The sequence below is a fragment of the Fimicolochytrium jonesii genome (assembly GCF_025526975.1).
Source record: "Fimicolochytrium jonesii strain JEL569 chromosome Unknown EV422scaffold_12, whole genome shotgun sequence".
NCBI classification, from domain to species: Eukaryota; Fungi; Chytridiomycota; class Chytridiomycetes; order Spizellomycetales; family Powellomycetaceae; genus Fimicolochytrium; species Fimicolochytrium jonesii.
In genome coordinates this window covers 740,561-759,248 of record NW_026515679.1, presented here as the reverse complement: position 1 = coordinate 759,248, position 18,688 = coordinate 740,561, and the positions used below count along the sequence as shown (strand labels likewise).

At 47.9% G+C, this 18,688-nt stretch overlaps 3 protein-coding genes across 3 annotated transcripts; all 3 read left to right on the top strand.

The window, feature by feature from the left end:
* Positions 1-5,559: 5,559 nt before the first annotated feature.
* On the top strand, positions 5,560-5,982 carry EV422DRAFT_506605 (uncharacterized protein; the record flags this gene model as incomplete). The annotated part of the gene is made up of 1 exon (XM_053068574.1): positions 5,560-5,982. The coding sequence occupies one exon, from the start codon at positions 5,560-5,562 to the stop codon at positions 5,980-5,982; it is 423 nt and encodes a 140-aa protein (XP_052925575.1).
* A 2,409-nt stretch (positions 5,983-8,391) lies between these two features.
* Positions 8,392-9,048, top strand: EV422DRAFT_567777 (uncharacterized protein; the record flags this gene model as incomplete). Its single annotated transcript, XM_053072574.1, has 3 exons — positions 8,392-8,509; positions 8,574-8,595; positions 8,667-9,048. The coding sequence occupies 3 exons, from the start codon at positions 8,392-8,394 to the stop codon at positions 9,046-9,048; spliced, it is 522 nt and encodes a 173-aa protein (XP_052925574.1).
* Positions 9,049-12,918: 3,870 nt separating this feature from the next.
* EV422DRAFT_530553 (uncharacterized protein) lies at positions 12,919-15,161 on the top strand. The gene is made up of 9 exons (XM_053070412.1): positions 12,919-13,144; positions 13,212-13,335; positions 13,408-13,753; positions 13,814-13,842; positions 13,912-14,005; positions 14,071-14,123; positions 14,183-14,579; positions 14,664-14,762; positions 14,852-15,161. Exons 1-9 carry the CDS (start codon positions 13,033-13,035, stop codon positions 14,984-14,986), a joined length of 1,389 nt encoding a protein of 462 aa, XP_052925573.1. The 5' UTR covers positions 12,919-13,032; the 3' UTR covers positions 14,987-15,161.
* Positions 15,162-18,688: the final 3,527 nt, after the last annotated feature.

Below are 18,688 nucleotides of genomic sequence, written 5' to 3'. Positions count from 1 at the left end.
ATTAGAATCCCAATTTGCACAAGTCCTATAACGTATATATAACATATATGTCCCCTTTATGGAAACCCCCCCCCCTATTGGCACCCCTGCCGCCGCCCGTACCCGCACCACCGCCCATATGACCCATCACTTGCCCTTGCACACCTAGTCCTCCCCGACTTGCTTAGGTGCCCAACACCCCCCGCAACTACATCCCTCAGAGTCAAAAATTCGAACTGTAGAACACACCCAAAAGCCAGAAAACCCGAAAATTTCTAAGTCCCTAGGGTTCCAGGCAACCCAATAATAAAACCCAACCCAGGGGGTCTTGTAACCCTAACCCTAACCCTAACCCTAACCCTAAGTCCCTAGGGTTCCAGGCAACCCAATAATAAAACCCAACCCAGGGGGTCTTGTAACCCTAATCCTAACCCTAACCCTAACCCTAACCCCTAACCCTAACCCTAACCCTAACCCTAACCCTAACCCTAACCCTAACCCTAACCCTAACCCTAACCCTAACCCTAACCCCCTAACCCCTAACCCCTAACCCTAACCCTAACCCTAACCCTAACCCTAACCCTAACCCTAACCCTAAGTTTTTTCGCTTCTTGGATCTTTCTATCTTCGTTTTCCTTTTTCTTCATAGCGGACAATTCTTGCAAGTTTTTTTTCCGTGTGGCGACGGCTTTCTTTAAAGCCGCTTCCTGTGCGGGTGTTCTTTGTTTTTTAGGTTTTGACTCTGGCTTCGGTGAAGGGGGTCGAATCTCCGGTATTGAATCTTGTACAGATTCTTGTACCGTGTCAGTATTGGCAGGAGAATCGGCAGAGGCACTCGAATGATTTGGATCTTCGCTCATTTAACACGAGTTTTAATAAAGAAAACAAAATATTAAAGAGGAAAATAGGTGCGGTCAAAGATCATCTGCATCGTCAAGAATCGCAAATCTGACACTTAAAGGAGAATTCAATGATACTTCTGTTCCGGTAAGGGAATTGATAAGATGAAACTCGACTTGAGATATGGTCTGTCCAACGGGAAGAAACTCGCCTGAATTCTCATATTGTACAATGTCCCCAAAACTATCAGGTACGATGCTGCAACAGATTGATTGAGCGCTGTCGTTATAATCTGTCAGGTACTGGGTGCCTTTGCATTGAATGTTGGAAGTCAAAATGACAGGATATGAACCGCTTAAATTGACAGGATTCTTCATCTCGTGAGAGGAACCGAATCCAATATCCGCTCGACGGGACATTCCCATAAGAATATAGGCTGTTGACCCACGATTGCCAGGAAGTATCTTGAAAGGAACAGAGTTGCTATTTACCGTTAACTTGCGTCTCACACCATCGAATGTAGCAGAGTATACATTAGAGCCAGCCGCGCTATTCATAGCGGTGGAAACAGCGTTTGGGAAGTCAACGATCGAGTAATTACCATTTGGGATCTTTGCGTACAAGATGGTATCCGAACCTTGTTGGGCAAATGCGATAGTGTCATTCACGTTACTTTCAACCAGGTCCCAATCTTGAAGGAAAGAGACGCTCAGTATTTTGAAAGCCTCAATCCGTCTAGGTTGGATGTTGTATGTACGTTGGGAGACACTAGAGTATAAAATTTCTGAATACATTAAGTAATAAGGTAAGAGAATTAATGTCTTACAAACCGAAACCGATCTTCCCAAAGAAAAACGAGGTTCGAAACAAAATCATTCCGATCGACATTCAGGCTCCTCCCATATGTAGTACACTTATCGCACCGCGCAAAAGTGGGAAATCCGCTCTTGTATGTGGATTGATCGAAGACGTTTATGCAAAAGTGTTTGACAGAGTGATAATAATGTCAGATACAGTCTTGTACGATAAGAGCATAAAACAATTGGCACAGAGCACTAAGCACAGGAACATCTTTTTCACAGACGAAGTGAATAATACAATGATAGCCGAGATTTTGGAAGATCAAAAGTTGCTGGCGGAAAGCGGAAAGTCCTTGCTGTTGTATATCGACGATGCTGGTGACAATGCTCAAGGGAAGGAGTTGAACAAAGAGTTGTCTAAACTTTATACGAAAGGACGCCACTTTCTCTGCTCCACCATGGTGTGTATCCAATCCGTGAGCGGTCAACTGACTCGAAAGATGAAGAACAACACAACAGAATTCATAATCTTTAAGAATAATTCGGAGGATATGGAATCTTTGGCGAAATTATTGACAAGTGCGTTCAAGACAAAAAAAGAAGTTCTATCGTATCTAACGGAAAGCACAAAGGAGCCGTATTCGTTTGCATATGTGAATTTGGCAGCGGATGATGCGCGAACGATGTACCGGTATTGCGACAAAGACGGGTTTCACGACTTTTTTTAAATTGTTGGTTTTTGAATAGAAATGTTCTATATACCAGAAATTGTAACAAAGGAAACGTATGACACCGTATTAGCAGCGCTTTCGCAAGATCGCCTTTGGTTAGACGTTAACGAAAACTCCAGAAAAGAAATACTCGAATCCTTACAGAAGGAAATGGCAGAAGCATTGGTACAGAAGATTTTAGACGACCAGGTAAAACCAAAAGTCACTAGGCGGAAAAAGACCGCTTGAAGATTTCCAAGATTTCCGTCCTGAATAAGACGAAAAACTATTCTACGAGTTGAGCAACAAAGACTTCCGCGCGACCAAACTCCTGAGCCATTTTATTATTTTGGGTTGTGCATTTTCAGGCTTTTTCGAATCTTTGCCTATATAGCATGACCTCTTTACTGAGCGTCTCATGCCCGAGAAAAAGATTCAGGTGTTTTATCAATTTTTACCGAACAATGACAAAAATGACCAGAAACTGATTAAATTTCTGGTCAATAAGCAAAGATCAATGACTCCGCCGTTAACCCCGGAGCAAGAAGGGAAACTGAAAGCATTATTCTATGAAGGACGAAACTTCTATGGACGCGATCGTCTATATTTCATGTTGCGGAAAGATCCGCAAAATAACATATCTCGAAGACAAGTAATGAACTGGCTATCGAGACAACCGATAGCACAGAAATTCAGGAGACCCGTTCGAGCGACTGGTGTACGTGCTATCGTTTCTACCTCATTAGGATCATTTCAATGTGATACAATGGATATGTCAAGCGATTCTTACAGAGGGTTTAGTGCGGTTTTCAGTATGATTGACACATTTTCAAGAAAACTCTACGGAAAAGCGATAAAGGGAAAGACAGCAGCGGAATGCACAAGGGCACTACGCGAGATTATAAGGGAGAATCCCAATATGACATTCACGCGTTTAGTAAGTGACAATGGGGGCGAATTTGCAAACGTGTTTGACCAGTACTTAGAAAGTATCAATGTTCCACATTTTACAACACGTCCACATCAGCCATGGTCGAATGGAATAATCGAGCGATCTAATGCATCTGTTCGTAAACAGATCTCCATATTCATGGAAACAACAGGGAACAAGGACTGGGTAACGGCACTGCCCGGATTGATAGATTCGTTGAATTCCACTTTCAATTCGACTACGCGCAAATCACCGGATGAAATAGAGGAATCTGCTCCAGATTCTGCGACTCATTCAGAAGCGGGTGGTAATATTTTGCGTCGTGCGGCAAAAAGTGTGAATGTTCGTGGAGCAACAACTTTGAAGGTTGGAGAAACGGTGAGAAAGGTGTTTCCATATTCTGGAACAAACATTAAGAAACCAAGCAGGACAGGATACTTTGCACCGGAACTATACACAATCGCAGGTGTGGTGGCATCACCATATGAAAATCAATTACCATCCTACAAACTTAAAAGTCAAGATGGGACGATCGAGAAAGGACTTTTTGCAAGATCGCAATTATTGCTTGTACCTACACCTTACCAGCGTATCGAACGCCCACGGACTGTAGAGAATCTTGAACCACCGGATGATGGACAGGGTGAAGAGGACGAGGAAGAGGAAGCGATTCAACCCCCTCCCAGGCGGTCGGGGAGATTAAACAAAGACGTAGAATATGAAGTGGAATATATTGCAGATAAACGAACAAGAAAAGTAGGCAAAAGGACTATAGTCGAATATTTAGTAAAATATCGTAATTATCCATTAAGTCAATCGACATGGGAGCCAAGATCTAATATCAATGCTCCGGGTCTGCCTGCGGGAGTTTGAGAGGAACCGGCAGTAGGTTTCGGAACAGCATCACTGCAGTAGTTCAGATTTTCCTCCTCATTGTGGTGGCAATTGTCTGCTAGGAAAATGGAAGAGGCTCGCGAGATACCATTTTTACGGAGATGGGTGATCTGTACCTTGCGACAAAGACGAATCCCATGTTTTTGACCGCATGCCTTTTCCATAATCGCTTGAATGTGCTCTCGAAATGTATCCATCTTGAACTCCTTGCCTTTTGCATCCAGGAAGATCAGATTCCCTTCTTTGCGGAACTTTTGAATAAATCGAAGTAAAATGTCACAGACGTATTTAGGATCCACATCCACAATATCGCTGTGCGGCGGAGCGGTAAAGAACTGCAAATACGACCCGTTCAGATCTTTATCCTCGACTCCGTCAATTTTCGCAAGTTTTCTTTTCTTGATGCGATCAGCCTTTCGATCATTCCATAAGATTGACGCATTTCCTTCCTTTTTCGGGTCCCTTTGATCAAAGATGAAAATATTGTCTTTATTCCAATCTACGCCATCCCGATTGAATATTTTCAAGTTTGCAAAGTTCGCGCGAACATTGTAAAAATAACAAACGAAAAGCCCAATGATTCCATCTTGCAAGGACTGAATCTGGTAAAGACTCGGAGTGTTCATATCGAAGATTTCCATAAGATTATCTTCATAATACTTCTTCATTGCCTTCATAACGGATTGCCAGTCTTCTTTTCAAATTTCGGGTTGAATTCCTTGACGTCTCCTCGCATTATATTCGTTGTTCAATCTGTGAGATTCGTCCGCCAAAGGCTTTCTCGTCTTATCGAATAACTCGGGGCTTATATTCAATCTTTCATATCCCGCGTTTTTGAAGATCCGGTGGACTTTACCTATGGCATCGGACATGGATTTATTCGAGATCCCGTTCGGAGTGCGAGCAGAGATTTTGGATTTATTGATCAGACTTTTAACTTCATTCAAAGCGGATAATCGTTCAATCGAGTCAAATACTCCATGTTGCTGAAATCGTTTAACTTCTCTAGAAGTATTCGCAAAATCAGCCTTATTACGATCCAGAAATTGAGACAAATCGGCGGTTTTCAATAGAAATTCGGACATATTTAATAGGTTTCCTTTTGAAATAAGGAAAGAATAAATTTAGGAACCTATAGTGCGGTCACTTTTATGTGAATTAGGTTAATATCGATAATGAAAATCCGATGATGTCAGGAGTTATTATCGAGTGTAAGTTGTTATCGGATTTGGTTCTGGTCCCGCACCAAGATTTGTTTTGAGATGGATGACCGCTGCTCATGTGGTATACCCTCATTTCTTGGCAGTGATTATCGAATGCAAGTTGTTATCGGATTTGGTTCCGGTCCCACACCAAGATTCATATAAAAGCGACAAGGTGCAGATTGGAGACGTGAGCATTAAACATGTCTTTTTTAAGTAAACCGCTTGTCAAAAGGTTAATGGCAGTTTCGCACCGCGAAAAGATCTCCGACGAGGACTTCATAACTCGCTGCCGATTCATCACTGGTACGATAATGGGTTCAGGTTGGGAATGCAAAGAATACGAACGGGACTTTTGCAGATTCAATTCCATCATGAAACCTGTCTGGCGAAAACTATACGACCGTTGGATTGAAAACGAGAAAAAGGAATGGGCTTGCTTTGACAAGCCGGGAAAATTAGAGTTTGTCAAGAATAACGCTGTCACAGAGAGTATCTCCATGCCCAACGAGTGGGCTTCCGGCAGCGGAATGGATGATGAAAATAAGAAACAGATGGCGGGGGGTGAGACAGTGCAGCAAAAGTTGTTCGACATGCGTGAAGAGATAGAAGAGATTTGCGATTGAGTTTATTAGATCTTGCAAATAATGTTGTAGTGTTGTGAATAAGATATGGTCTTCATTGCATTGTTGAAGGGGGTGGTGGGGAGGCGTCATTTATTTTCCCTTTTTTTTCCAAGAGGAACGGAGAGAAACGTGTGAGGAGCATTGTTGTTCTCCGAAAGGTGACAACGTGTAAAAGTCGTATAACTTATTTCACTTTGTCACCGATCGGAGAACAAGTGGGTAGAATGTGACTGTAGCAGAAACGAAAGAGTGAATGGAGGGGTGGGTGGGGAGGCGTCATTTATTTTCCCTCTTTTTTCCAAGAGGAACGAAGAGAAACGTGTGAGAAGCATTGTTGTTCTCCGAAAGGTGACAACGTGTAAAAGTCGTATAACTTATTTCACGTTGTCACCAATCGGAGAACAACTAGGTAGAGTTGACGTTAACAAAAACGAATAAGTGAATGTAGAGGTGGATGTAGAGGGACGATGTGAAGAAAGTGTCTACGGCTGTGGACGGAGGCGAAGGTTAAGTTAAAGAGGTTTGAGAGGAATGGCGGCGGTCATGAGCGGAATGGAGGGAACGCGTGACGGATTGACGGTTGACAGGACAGCGGCGGAATGACAGAAGATGACGCAATGTGACTCGAAATGAATGGAGAGAAGTCATGTGCCGTCACGTGATCCGATGTCATGGAGGGGAATGTTTAAAAGTTGAATAAGGTGATATGTGACAATTCTTTTACTATGGGATCCGGCAGAGCAGTTTCGAACTATGGGTCAGTCCATTCTATACTATGGGAGTCTTCTTTTTTACTATAGGATCTGTCACAGTCCACCCTATGGTATATACCATAGGGTGGACTGTGACAATTGCATTGCGTGGCGTGGAAAGGGAAAAAGGGACAACCGCTATCGTTACTGGAATGCATCGGGAAAGTTGCAGACAAGTCATAGTTATGCGGAAAAGGAATGGGCACTCAATGCCATTCTGATGGAATATTGGAATGATTGGTTCCTTTGGGTTGAGCTGAACGAGGAGGGACGACGGGTCTTTGGTGATCAAATGGAACGCTTTGCTGAAGGAGCAGTGGAGTCACCAGAGAAGGACAACATTTAGTTAGCATACAATGTGGGATCTTCCTTTAAAATGTATTAGTTTTATGTGTGACAAAAAAAAGTTTGGATTCATGCGGATTTTTGGCTAGAGGTGCTGGCCTGAGAAACTGGAGAACACAGTCTGCTTGACTTTCAGAAATTTCCAAAGTCCCCAAAGTCCCCAAGAGTGTGTGCAGAAATTTGCTAAGTCCCCAGGAGTGTTTTCTCCAGTTCCTCTGATATGTTTTCTTAAATTGTGCAAAGTCCTTCACATACGTCTATAGGTCATATGTGTAATATCACTAAGACCCTAATGCCAGTTGGCACTTTTCTCAAGTTACATGCAAAATGGGTTCCCAGATTTTTGCCTATCTCCTTGATTTGCATTTCAATACATTCCCCATTATCAGTCAAACACTCATCCGCAAGTCCTTCACATACGTCTATAGGTCATATGTGTAATATCACTAAGTCGGAAATGCAAGTTGGCACTTTTCTCAAGTTACGTGCAAAATGGGTTCCCACATCTTTGCCTGTCTCCCTGATTGGCATTCCCACACATTCCCAATTATTGCTCAGATCCCTGTACATAAGTCTCTCGTATATGCTGATAAGTCCAACTTATTCTATTACTAAGTGGAAATCACACACCAATTAGAAAGCTACTTGATGGATTCGCGTTAGGGTCCTCTGATCTTAATAAGAAATGTAGATAGGTTTGTTTCGGAGACCTGGACAGAAATTTGGGAACCCATTTTGCGTGTAACTTCAATAAAGTCAGATTTCCGCCAGATGTACTAAGTAAAAAACTTTGTTTTGCTTTTTTCTCAAGTTACGCGCAAAATGGGTTCCCAAATTTCTGTCCCGGGGCTCGAAATCCCTCAAACTACATCTTTAGTTATTGGCTGAACCTTGTTTGAGAGGGTCACCTCAAAACCCTGAACCCAGCACCCCCTTTGTAACCCTTACCCTAACCCTAACCCTAACCCTAACCCTAACCCTAACCCTAATCCTAACCCTAACCCTAACCCTAACCCTAACCCTAACCCTAACCCTAACCCTAACCCTAACCCTAACCCTAACCCTAACCCTAACCCTAAACCCTAACCCTAACCCTAACCCGGGCGACAGGCAGGACATTCAGTGTCCTGAAAGCACTTACTGATAGGGCCCACTGAGGGCAGCCAGCTGGCGCACTGTATAAATAGGAGGAGCCAGTGGGGTTTCCTCCGAACTTAGCAATCATCAGCAGTCACATCAAACGAAGCAACTTTCAGTCGCACTCGTCTCCCCTCAACAAGCATCAGTTACACGTTTCTTCCGTCTATTCAAGATGCACGCTACCCTTGCCTTCCTCGCCCCTGTCCTCGCCGCCTTTGTCGCCAGCGGCACGTTCCCTGCTCCAGCTGCTCCATCTCCCGATGCTCCGGCGGCCGCTGCATGCACCAGCAGTGAGTTGGACTATTCTTGAGAACCGAGATCTGAAGGACATTCAAGATCTGCCGTCCCACCCAGTCTTCAAGCACAAGTACAACAGGTGAGCTGAGTTGAACAGAAAGTGGTTCGATCGGCTTCGCCGGCTTCCTGCTAACCTACTGTACCCAACAGTGCTTACGAATGTGCCAACGCTGTCAGCGCAGTTCCCTCTCCCAAAGCCGCCTTCTTTGTTTGGAACAGCATCACCAAAGAATGTTTCCCAAAAGGGACTACTCCTTTCAACCAGGAGAACTCGCAAACCCTCACCATTGCTGATCAGACAAGTGATCAAGTTAGCAAAGACCAGGAAGGTCTCTTTGCCACGGACGCCAAGCTCAAGACGGTTTGCGGCGACAAATTCCGGATTCCGTATCAGTGGGCCAACGAAGGTACTGCGTGCAGCAAAATCTGCAAGGCCAACACTTTTGTCGACGGCTGCGACTTTGCCATCACCATCGCCGGCCATGCTGGCATCACTCAAGGCCAGTGGCTGGGGGCTCGTGCCAAGTGGTAGTTGGGTGGACAGTCAAATGCGACTTTTTGTTTACAGAGCCCTTAGATGCTTCGTTCAGATCTGATTGTATTGAAGAAAAAGTGCGTTGATCCGTGAATTCTCTCCCGAATAAAGCATTTTGTAAACTACCTCCCGAATACACATATTCCAACATCATTGAGCGTCTCAGTGCTGAATTTGGCTGTCCCGCGCCCCTGCATAAGACCCAGTTGCAAGCTTCGGGCTCCTCTTGCATTTTTAACATCATTCCCGGCCCTTCTGAGCCTTCCTTGACTGAATGGCCAAACCAACGACGACCACAACCAACACACCTGACACTTTACCCCATGGTTGCACCATGGTTTCGCTACCTATATTCGGAGCTTCATCCGCAAACTCCAGTTGTGAAAGATGTAAATTGTGGAAAGCATCGGCAGAGCTAATACGGAGTACTCATGGTAGAGTGTATACCATCATCATGTGGTTGTAGCTTGGGGCTGTACCCCGCGCGGCTCTAATGGATATGATATTAAGACTCAACGAATTCCGAGTCAAACATTGTTGTGGGAGTTCAAGGACGTGGTGGGACATTGAAAACTTTGTTCGATTGGTGTTATAATCAAGTTAGAAACAAAACATTGGCTTTGTATGTGGTATGTGGTTAACGATTGTGAAAGTTACGTGAATGACTATTTTACGGACCTCCCTCTAAATATCCTGCAAGTTGCGCTATATTGAATATCACTCCCTCCGCACGAGCTGCTATTGTACATTTCGACTTACACTTCAAGTCAGCGGCCATCTCGCCTGCGTTCTTTGATTGCACATGTTGCCAAACGCACATAACCCTCGCCAACTCGTCAAACACTTGCCTTACGTTCACTTCCTCATTTACATACTGAGATTCTGATGACAAGATCAGTTTTGTCGAAATGCTACGTGGCCTAACCCTAACCCTAACCCTAAGAAAAAAGTAAGAAGCTCTTTGCAGCGGCCGCTCGACTGACAGCTTTATATATGGGCTGCCAGCGGGGCTTGCGTGGCTTCAGTGAGGCTTGGCGCCTTCTGTAATGTATCACCAAGAGCTCGGGTGGCCAGCCCGGGTCTCGGATCAAGTAGAAGTAAACAGATACAATATGAAATACAAGTGAATATGAGATATCCCCGACATCTCGTCTATGCTCTCCGGGTCTATGAGCGCGCCTTGAAAGTCTATCCGAAACTGAAAGAAGTCGTCTGGGAGTAGAGAAGTAGAAAGCTCTCTTGTTGATCAGGATCTGTGTTCTGCGTATCGTACAAAGGTTTGGGGAAAACAGGCGGGTTTTTATATGGATTTTTCTAGGCTACAGGATTTTGTCAAAGTCCAAACTCTCTACTAGTCGTCTCTAGAGGATTTAGCTATGTTGGGGACTTTTTTCTCTTTTCCTGCGGCGGTCTACGTAGTTTTTCCTTTTTCCATTCGCAATTTTGGCGCTGATACAGTCTTATCGCTAATCTTTTCTTGGGGTTTTCTGCAACGTTCGGCGTAGACGGCCGCCGGAAATTGGTTTTCTCGTTTTGCAGGTGATTTCTTTAGCGTTTCGGGCGTCGTAGGAGCTTCTGGTTGGTTGAGAGTCGGGTCGGGGGTGCTTTCATGTGTGAGATCCTCTCCTACGCCTACATTTTTCGCATGTCAGTCGTATCCGAGGACAAAATGTCGTTGTGAAGCAAGGTTTCGGTAAAGGTAGTTGTATTTGGTGATTGTCGGAGTGTCGGGAATGCGAGTGTGTCAATTTATTGTTGGGAGTTTGGACGGTATTTTGAAGTTGTCATATAAAGGTGATTTCATTCGCTCGTCGAAGATTCTAGGCGTATAATCGGCGTCGGAATATTATCGATTTCATGCGCAGTTCGAAACGCACTACTACACCACCCGCTTTTCGCGTACGGCCGCACCATTGTACTCATTGTTTGCTTTATCTTTCACTTAGATAGACTCGTGAGTTTGAGCGGGGGTGTTGGAGGTATCATCCTCGCGAGTCCCCGGTTAGGGTTCCAGTAGTTTATCTCCTCACGTGACTCCCCTCCCGCTTACGCCACGCTTCCGCATACGGGACTTCACTCTTTTCTTCCCTTTCGGACCTCGCGTCCTCTTTACACTAGAGACTTCAATACATACTTCACAGTACTACATCTCACACAACATAGAGTTCGCTCAGTCATCTGCTTCCTCTGCCGACTACTGCTAAGTGCACCTGCTCCGCCAAGTCCCGCATTGAACGCCTCAGACAAATCCGCTCCGCCACTGAATATGTCACCAATTTCCGTCGGCTCGCCTGCGATGTGTCCTGGAACGACGACGCCTTGATGGCCCCCTTCCGTGCAGGTCTTATGCATGATGTCAAGGATCTCATGCTCACCATGCCCCCCGTTCTCACACTTACTAGTATGTCGCCTTTATGAACGTCGCATGGAGTGCCCGCCAAACCTTCCCCGTTGCCCCAACCAAATATACCTCGCCGACTACTTCTGTGGATACCAGCAAGCCGATGCAGATAGATGCTGCCCGCTCCCACGGTCCCCTGACCTCCCAAGAACGCCAGCGAGGCATAGACAACAACCTCTGCCTCTATTGCGCCAAACCCAGCCACATTGCCAGAGCCTGCCCCAATAAACACATGAAACCTACCCGCGCGGCCAACATTGACATCAAAGAAACCCCCGCAGAACAGGGTTTTCCCAAAGTCCATCCGCAATAAAGCCCCAGCGACTGGACAAAACACGCTCCTCCGGGCCTCCTAACCCCGCAGCTCCTGCAACGGAAGATGCCGCTCCCCTGGTTCCCGTTTTTGTTATAGCCGACACAACCCTCCTAGCCTCTGCCCATGTCGAAAACTCCGAAATTAACCCACGCGCAACGCTTGTGCTGGGTCCTGTCGAACCCTTCAACTATCCGGTCACTATCATGGTAGCGTCCAGCCGAGCCCCGATATCCACCTCTGCCATGATCCACAACGGTGCTCTGTCCTGCTTCATCGACGACGACTTCGCCCGCAAGCACCGCATCCCCCTTGTCCAACATCAACGTCCCCTGTTGGTTGAACTCGTTGACGGTCAACCCAGCTCCGCTGGGCCAATCACCAATCACACCCAACCTTCCTTGACCGTCAACGAGTTCAACCAACAGGGGACGTTGATGTTGCTGTGGATTGATGACCACTTCGAAGAGATCGTCTTCCATGTCACCGAGTCACCCCACGCTCCGATCCTACTTCATTAACCCTAACCTAAGCCTCGCGAATCGAGCGGGGAGCGGAGACTGTGATAAGTATTGTAGCATTGAATGAATTCATTACACACGAAGCTTAAGCAAAATATTGGATGCGTGTTGGTCTAATAAGCGTGGCTCCAGCCCTTCAAACTTTGAAAACGTTATTGTACGTATAAAAGTTGTTTTCCAGAGCTCAATTGACGATATCAGATGATGTGTGTGTATGTGCATAACGAGAGGCGTTCCTGAAAAAGGAGGGGGACCGGAATGTTAGAGATCTCACCTAAGTTTCCCCGGAAATGCCTTACAGTTGGTGGTATTCTGCCGTTCGACATGTGGTGCATGATGAGATGATTTGGTTCTTCCGGCGAAATAAATCTCCAGGCGCAAACCAAATGCCGGGTTCACGCTGTCGAATCTCCATCCGTGGCGAAGTCCGACTACTCAGCCTGCTCGGGGCCTGGCCGCGGCGCCCCGTTTCCACCACAAATTTATATAAAAGTTGGTTTCCAGAAAGGTGCCTTCAGTTGGAGGAGAACCGATAGATCCTTTAGTTCCACCAAGATGCAAGGAGACGACGTTGAAAAGAAACAGGCCCAGGGTTCTGAGGGTCCCGCAAGGCAGTTGAAGGGGTTTGCGGTCCCTTTGCCACTTCTATTGCTCGGTAGTTTGTTCAAATTGCCATCATAACGGCGACAGCGCATTTGTGACTGACCTCCTTTGCTTGAACCGCAGTATCAACCCTTATCGTGGCGATGGCCATTGTCCTGCCAGTTGCCCTCTTGGCCTATGGTGGGGCTAACCAAACCGTCGACATTGTGGTTTCCTCGCTTCTGACGAACTATGCGGATATCGCCGCTTCGAAAGGTGCTTATTGTGTTGTGCTCTACCTTATTGGTGTCACCCTCCTGCTAATGAATAATGGAGTACGCAGTACGATTTATTGGGGCCTCCGTTTATCAGACGACGCAAGCTGTGGCGGGACTTCCTGCGTTCGTTCGAGTCCTCAACGCCCTGCAACCAGGCGTCCCACATGACTTCCTCGGGGACACAGACATGTGAGTGCTTCTTACCTTCTACAGGAGAACCATCAGAGGATACAAGCTGAGTCGCGCCCTTGCTTTCATCAGGGTGTTGTCGTTTTATGAATCGGTGTTTCACCAGCCACTAGTCAACGGAGTTGGCTTTGGCAGATTAGATGCGGGGGACCTGCTTCTTGTCTCGCCAGGGGATTCAGGCGTCTACTGTTATAATCATACAGATCCGGCAATACCGTTCTGCGATGCACTCCTTGTCACGGCCGTGGATGCGGCAACCCTGTCTGTTCAAACCCAGCGCACACCCAAGGTTGTTCCGTGGGAAGTCCATAACGAGACTCTACACCAATCAGGCTTAGACTTTATGCCGCCATTCGCCATTTGGACCCCCTCGCTCTGGTATCCAATTTCTGCTCCAGACGGTACAATCACGGTCAAGGTACTGTTGGACGCTGATATCCTACGTTCACTTCGATACGAAGCTGACTATCATTCACAGGGTGTCAGCTCCCTCATATGGGGCATCTCGTAAGGATCGTTCTATGTTACAACTCAATCGCGTCTCATCTTCGGTAACAACCCAAACCTTCGGTTCAGTAAGGGTGTATCTTTAGGCGCGAATACCATCGTCCCCCCTACCGGTTACATGGACACCACCCTTTTTTTGGCGAGCCTGTCGACTACCTTACAGGTACATATGTAGCTGTTGGAATGCCTGTAGCTTTTCTAATACCAACCGTATCGCACGGCTCAAAGGAAATCTCCTTGACACCCAATGCTATCATCGCAATCTGGGACTCAGCCGGCATGTGAGTTTTATCCGCCTATGGATGTGTATCTCCGAGCTGTCACTGAACCTTCCGCATAGAATCGCCGTGAGCCGACCGAATCAGGTCCTGAACGTGACTGGGTCGGGAAGCACAGCGGTTTACGTGGCCCACCACCCGGAGACCCACCCCTTGGAACTGATTTCAGTTCCGACCGCTGGGTTCAAAAAAAAGTATGGCACATACAGCCAGTACCCGATGTACATGGAGGGCAGCTTTGACACATCAATTGGAAATGTTTGGGTGCAAGCACGCCGCGTAACTGACTACGGGATGGACTGGTTCATACTCGTTTCGGTTCCGGCCACGGACATCATCGCGCCTATCGTCGCGTCGCGGAAAAAAGTTATCGTCACGTCGGTGGCTGTGGCGGTCGGTATGCTTTTTTTCGCCGCGGCGAGCAGTTTTGTCGTCACAATGCCACTCCGGAAGCTATCGGTATGCAGCACCTATTGGGGCGGAAGGAATGCGGAGCGCCCTCAGATTCTCGACGTGAGCTAACTTCAGCGTTGATGCGAGCAGAACGTCATGAAGCAGGCAACCAAGATGGACTTCAGTGCTTTGCGTGACGGATACTTGGATCGTAAATCAGTGGTTTCCGAACTGGCTCAAATGCAGGAGGTGAGTGGAACGATGTCTGATATGTATGAACTTGTGAACGCATGCTTATGTTGTCAACATTCCCATGTCTCTTATGGCCCGAATCAAAGGTCTTTGCGATCATGATGGAGAAGTTTGCAAATGCCATTCAATCCAACAAGAATCTTGCCACCCGCCAAACGGGAAGTGCTTCGCAGTCTCAGTCTCATGCCGCTGGCTCGCGTCCCACGACGAAGCTTCATTGAACATCGGGACTGATCCAGCCACGGACTCGGATAGTTCTTCAAGAAACACTTCCAGCTAGCACAATTCAACAATGATATAGCTCATCTCCGAAAACGATGAGGCGGGTTATATAACAGTAATGAAAAGGGGTCCATTCGAGTGGAGACCGATGATAAGATTACTTCAACCAAAGCTCTGGGCCTGTACTGTGAACTTGAGCTGGGCGCATACAGTCATCTAGTCGTCGTCAGGCGCTAAAACAGTGGAAAGCGATGCGCGCGGAGACGAACGCGTGACGCGTCGAACATGCGAAACTCCGACGTCTCGCTTTGCATTGCAGGCCATCCAGACGGCAACCACACAGATTTATTATTCAACAGGCCAAATGAAAAAGATACAAGATGCGGTTCAATCCATTTTGTCACAGCAATAGAGATTCATCGCAGTCACAAGCCGTTCATTAAGCAGAGTCACATAATCGTCTGAAGAGCAAATGTTACGAAGATTTCCATCCACGGTTTTCTGGTGGACGTTTCCAGTACATTCTCCGCCCACAGACATTCTCACCAAACCTCGCATGTGGAGAATTGCATGAACTCGCGACGTCCCTCCAGGGGAGGTTCACTCGGAACCTCCACGAGCGCACCTGCCGAAAGACCGAGAGACTTTCAAAAGGAGGGGAAACAGCACAGCACATGTCGCGGGGTTCATAGCACTCTAACAATTTGCAATCGCCAGATCACACTGAGCCCGCAACGAGCAGTGAAAACAGAGCAATGAACCAACAGCAGTTCATATGCACCGGCCCCACCTGCATTTCTTCGGCCCCACCTGCAATAGTGATTACCAACCGGCCTGTGCAGCTCCGGCGACATGTTCAGAGTCTGAGACCGAGCATCAGCAAAAGCAGAAGAAGCCGAGCAAGCGGCGGCGCAAGCGGTGGTGTATGCAGCGGAGCAAGCCTTGGTAATGGTTGTAGAGGGCACTGAGGCGGGCATTGAGGATGACGGGCGTGGGTGAGAGGATGGGTATGGCAGCGCGAGGGGGACCGTGTGAACCGAGGTAATGGGGTAATGGGTAATGAGGTAATTCCCAACATTGCGATCTGATTCTCCCCCTGAATTCTGAGACTGCGCACGCTAACTAAAACGGGTCTCCTCTTTCCAACTACGCCATTCTCACACCTTCATTCTCTCTGCTGCAGGGTATGTGCCATAAGCCGTCTTCGCCATTGCCTGGGCCCGTGGGGTGGTAGCAACGTTTCTGGATGCTGCAGAGGGTTCCCTTGCTTGTCTCGGAACCCCACTACAAGTTCGTTGCGCACCTACCACTATCCGCAGACTACGTACACGTACCACGATATACCTTCCCCTTTCTGTTCTTTCCCATATGCGTTTTCCCACGAAAACAGGTTAGGGTTAGGGTTAGGGTTCCGAAGATGTCCCTGGGATGCGTTGGATAAGACTGGAAGGTCCAGGGCAGGTCCTGATGAGATTTCCCTGGATCAATTGCCAAGAACCTCCCGAGCCCGTCGTCACCGAATTTCAAGGGAACCAACTTCGAGAATGACAGCTGAAGGGATGCGCCGAATCTGCCAGGCACCTCCAAAACGGACGTGCTGTAGGCATTCTCATAATTGGGGGTGTAAAGCTATTCACGGGAGTTATCATCACGGCCAGTATCAGAGCGTCCGCAAACGAATATGAAATGCAACAGTACCGGTCAATCTGGTTCTGCGTCTCCGCACAAACAAAACACCTACTCCTGCGGGCAGGACTGCAACCCCACCGGCCGCTCCTGCACTAACGGGCACCATGCTGGTGGAGTTCTTGTACGTTGCGGTGGGATCACTTATCGCCTCCGGGTTGCTGGATTTCCCCTCCTGGCTGCTGGGTTGCCCCTCCTGGCTGCTCAATACTTGCTACAGGAGCCGATGCCGTCATTGCCCGAGCCGCTGATGATGAGCATGAATCGAGGAGTAGATTGCCGCTGGCATCGCTAGCTAGGCATATGCCGGTGAGGATGTTCACATTTCTACCGTCTTGCAGACGGAAAAGGGAATAATATCCTGTATCTTGCGTTTCGCGCCTCCTTAAGCTAACCGAGCTTGGGCAGGAAGTCTTCACCATCGCCACGCCTGTTAGAATAGTCCGTCGGGTGAGCATTACCATTCAGAGAAGTCCCGCCATCGAAAGTTACCCTTACCTAGGCTATTCACCAATCCCGGATCAGGGTTAGACACCTCATGTGAATTTGGCGTCGCGGCAGTCGCTGATTTAATTCAATGGTGCACACAGCGTTATGTCCACTGACTGTACATCATGATGATTCCTACGCTATTATATGCAGCAGTTGGCACCACGGCGGGACTAACGCCCACAACCATTCGAATGTGAGCACCCTGAGCGCAGTACCCACCTCCCCGCACGTCGTAGAACACAGATGAAGAACATCATCTAAGCAGCTGGTCATCTACTATTATATAACTGTAGTATGCATTTCGTCAAAGAATTTGCTTCCGTGGACCCCAGCTTGCCAAGTTTCCTCTGAACGTCCCGGACCTAACCTAATAGCCTGCTGCCTTTCGGCATATTATCGATGCACGCTGTTCAGCGTGCCAGCGGCCCTCTGTTCTACGCCCACATTGCGGGGGGAGGCAGGGTGTAGGCAAATCCAGGGGGAAGATTCCAGGCAAAGCGGTGGCCGCCAAAAAACGCATACGTCCAGAATAGGGAGCGGAATACGGACGCCTCGTTGATATCTCTGTCCAGCAATGCCTGCCCCCCAAACACGGCAAGGCGTTGCTTGCAAACAAGCGATATTGCGTAATTTGTTGCCAGTTTGATTTGTTGCCAGCGCCGCACCGGAGACACCGCCGTCCTACAGATTGGATTCCCAGAGACCCAACCTGCCCCAGGGATGAATCTGTTGCCGCAGCAGTACAGTTTCTTCCTATGCCCTCCACGGAGCAGTCGGCCCAATGGGTGCGGGACACGGATCCCATCTAAATTGGATTACCCCCATGCGGCGCTGATTCCGCCTCCTCTGTCTCTTTTTCCTGTGCACGGCACGGCGAGGTTCCCAGACCTGCGGGGTCACCATCAGATTGTTGATCGTGGGATAAACCGGAATGTTAGGATGGTAAGTCGCATCTTCGTACCCGTGCCAAAGGTCTCGTATCATACTCGACCCGGTACTTCCCGCGGTGCGTGAAGCCGGGCACTCTCTTGCAGAGAGTGCCGGACAGTCCAACGCACTTTTCTGGGGGTGTTTGTGGAACCCAAAAGTCAACGACAATTTCCGTACTTCTTCAGGTGTGCAGGCAGGCCGGTGACTTCTGCTGGTGGCTATGCTCGGGATGATGTGTCCTTGACGCGTCGTACCCGGGCTTTGGGCCACTAAAGACATCGGACCATCCGCAGCAAAAATCAGCTAACCCTTCTTAAGAAAAGCTAGAAAAGTGCGTTGGACTGTCCTTTGCGTTGAACTGTCCGGCACTCTCTGGAAGAGAGTGCCGCCGGAGCGCCCTCGGCGCGACTGCGGGCGAGTATGATACGAGACCTTGGCACGGGTAGTTGCCGGTGTGCGCTGAATCGGCAGGAGTTGAGTTCCGGTCGGGCATGAAAACGACGGGTGGCGAAGGCGAGGAAAAAGTGAGTCGCGTCGCGCCATCAGAGAATCCTTATTACGTAGGGTTCGGGTTATTCAGGTCGCGACGTCCG

Excerpts from the sequence above, each read along its gene's own strand:
- EV422DRAFT_530553 (XM_053070412.1), top strand. The coding sequence starts at position 13,033 with ATGGCCATTGTCCTGCCAGTTGCCCTCTTGGCCTATGGTGGGGCTAAC. Across the intron at positions 13,145-13,211 it reads GGATATCGCCGCTTCGAAAG|TACGATTTATTGGGGCCTCC; the intron begins GTGCTTATTGTG and ends TGGAGTACGCAG. Across the intron at positions 14,763-14,851 it reads AACTGGCTCAAATGCAGGAG|GTCTTTGCGATCATGATGGA; the intron begins GTGAGTGGAACG and ends CCCGAATCAAAG.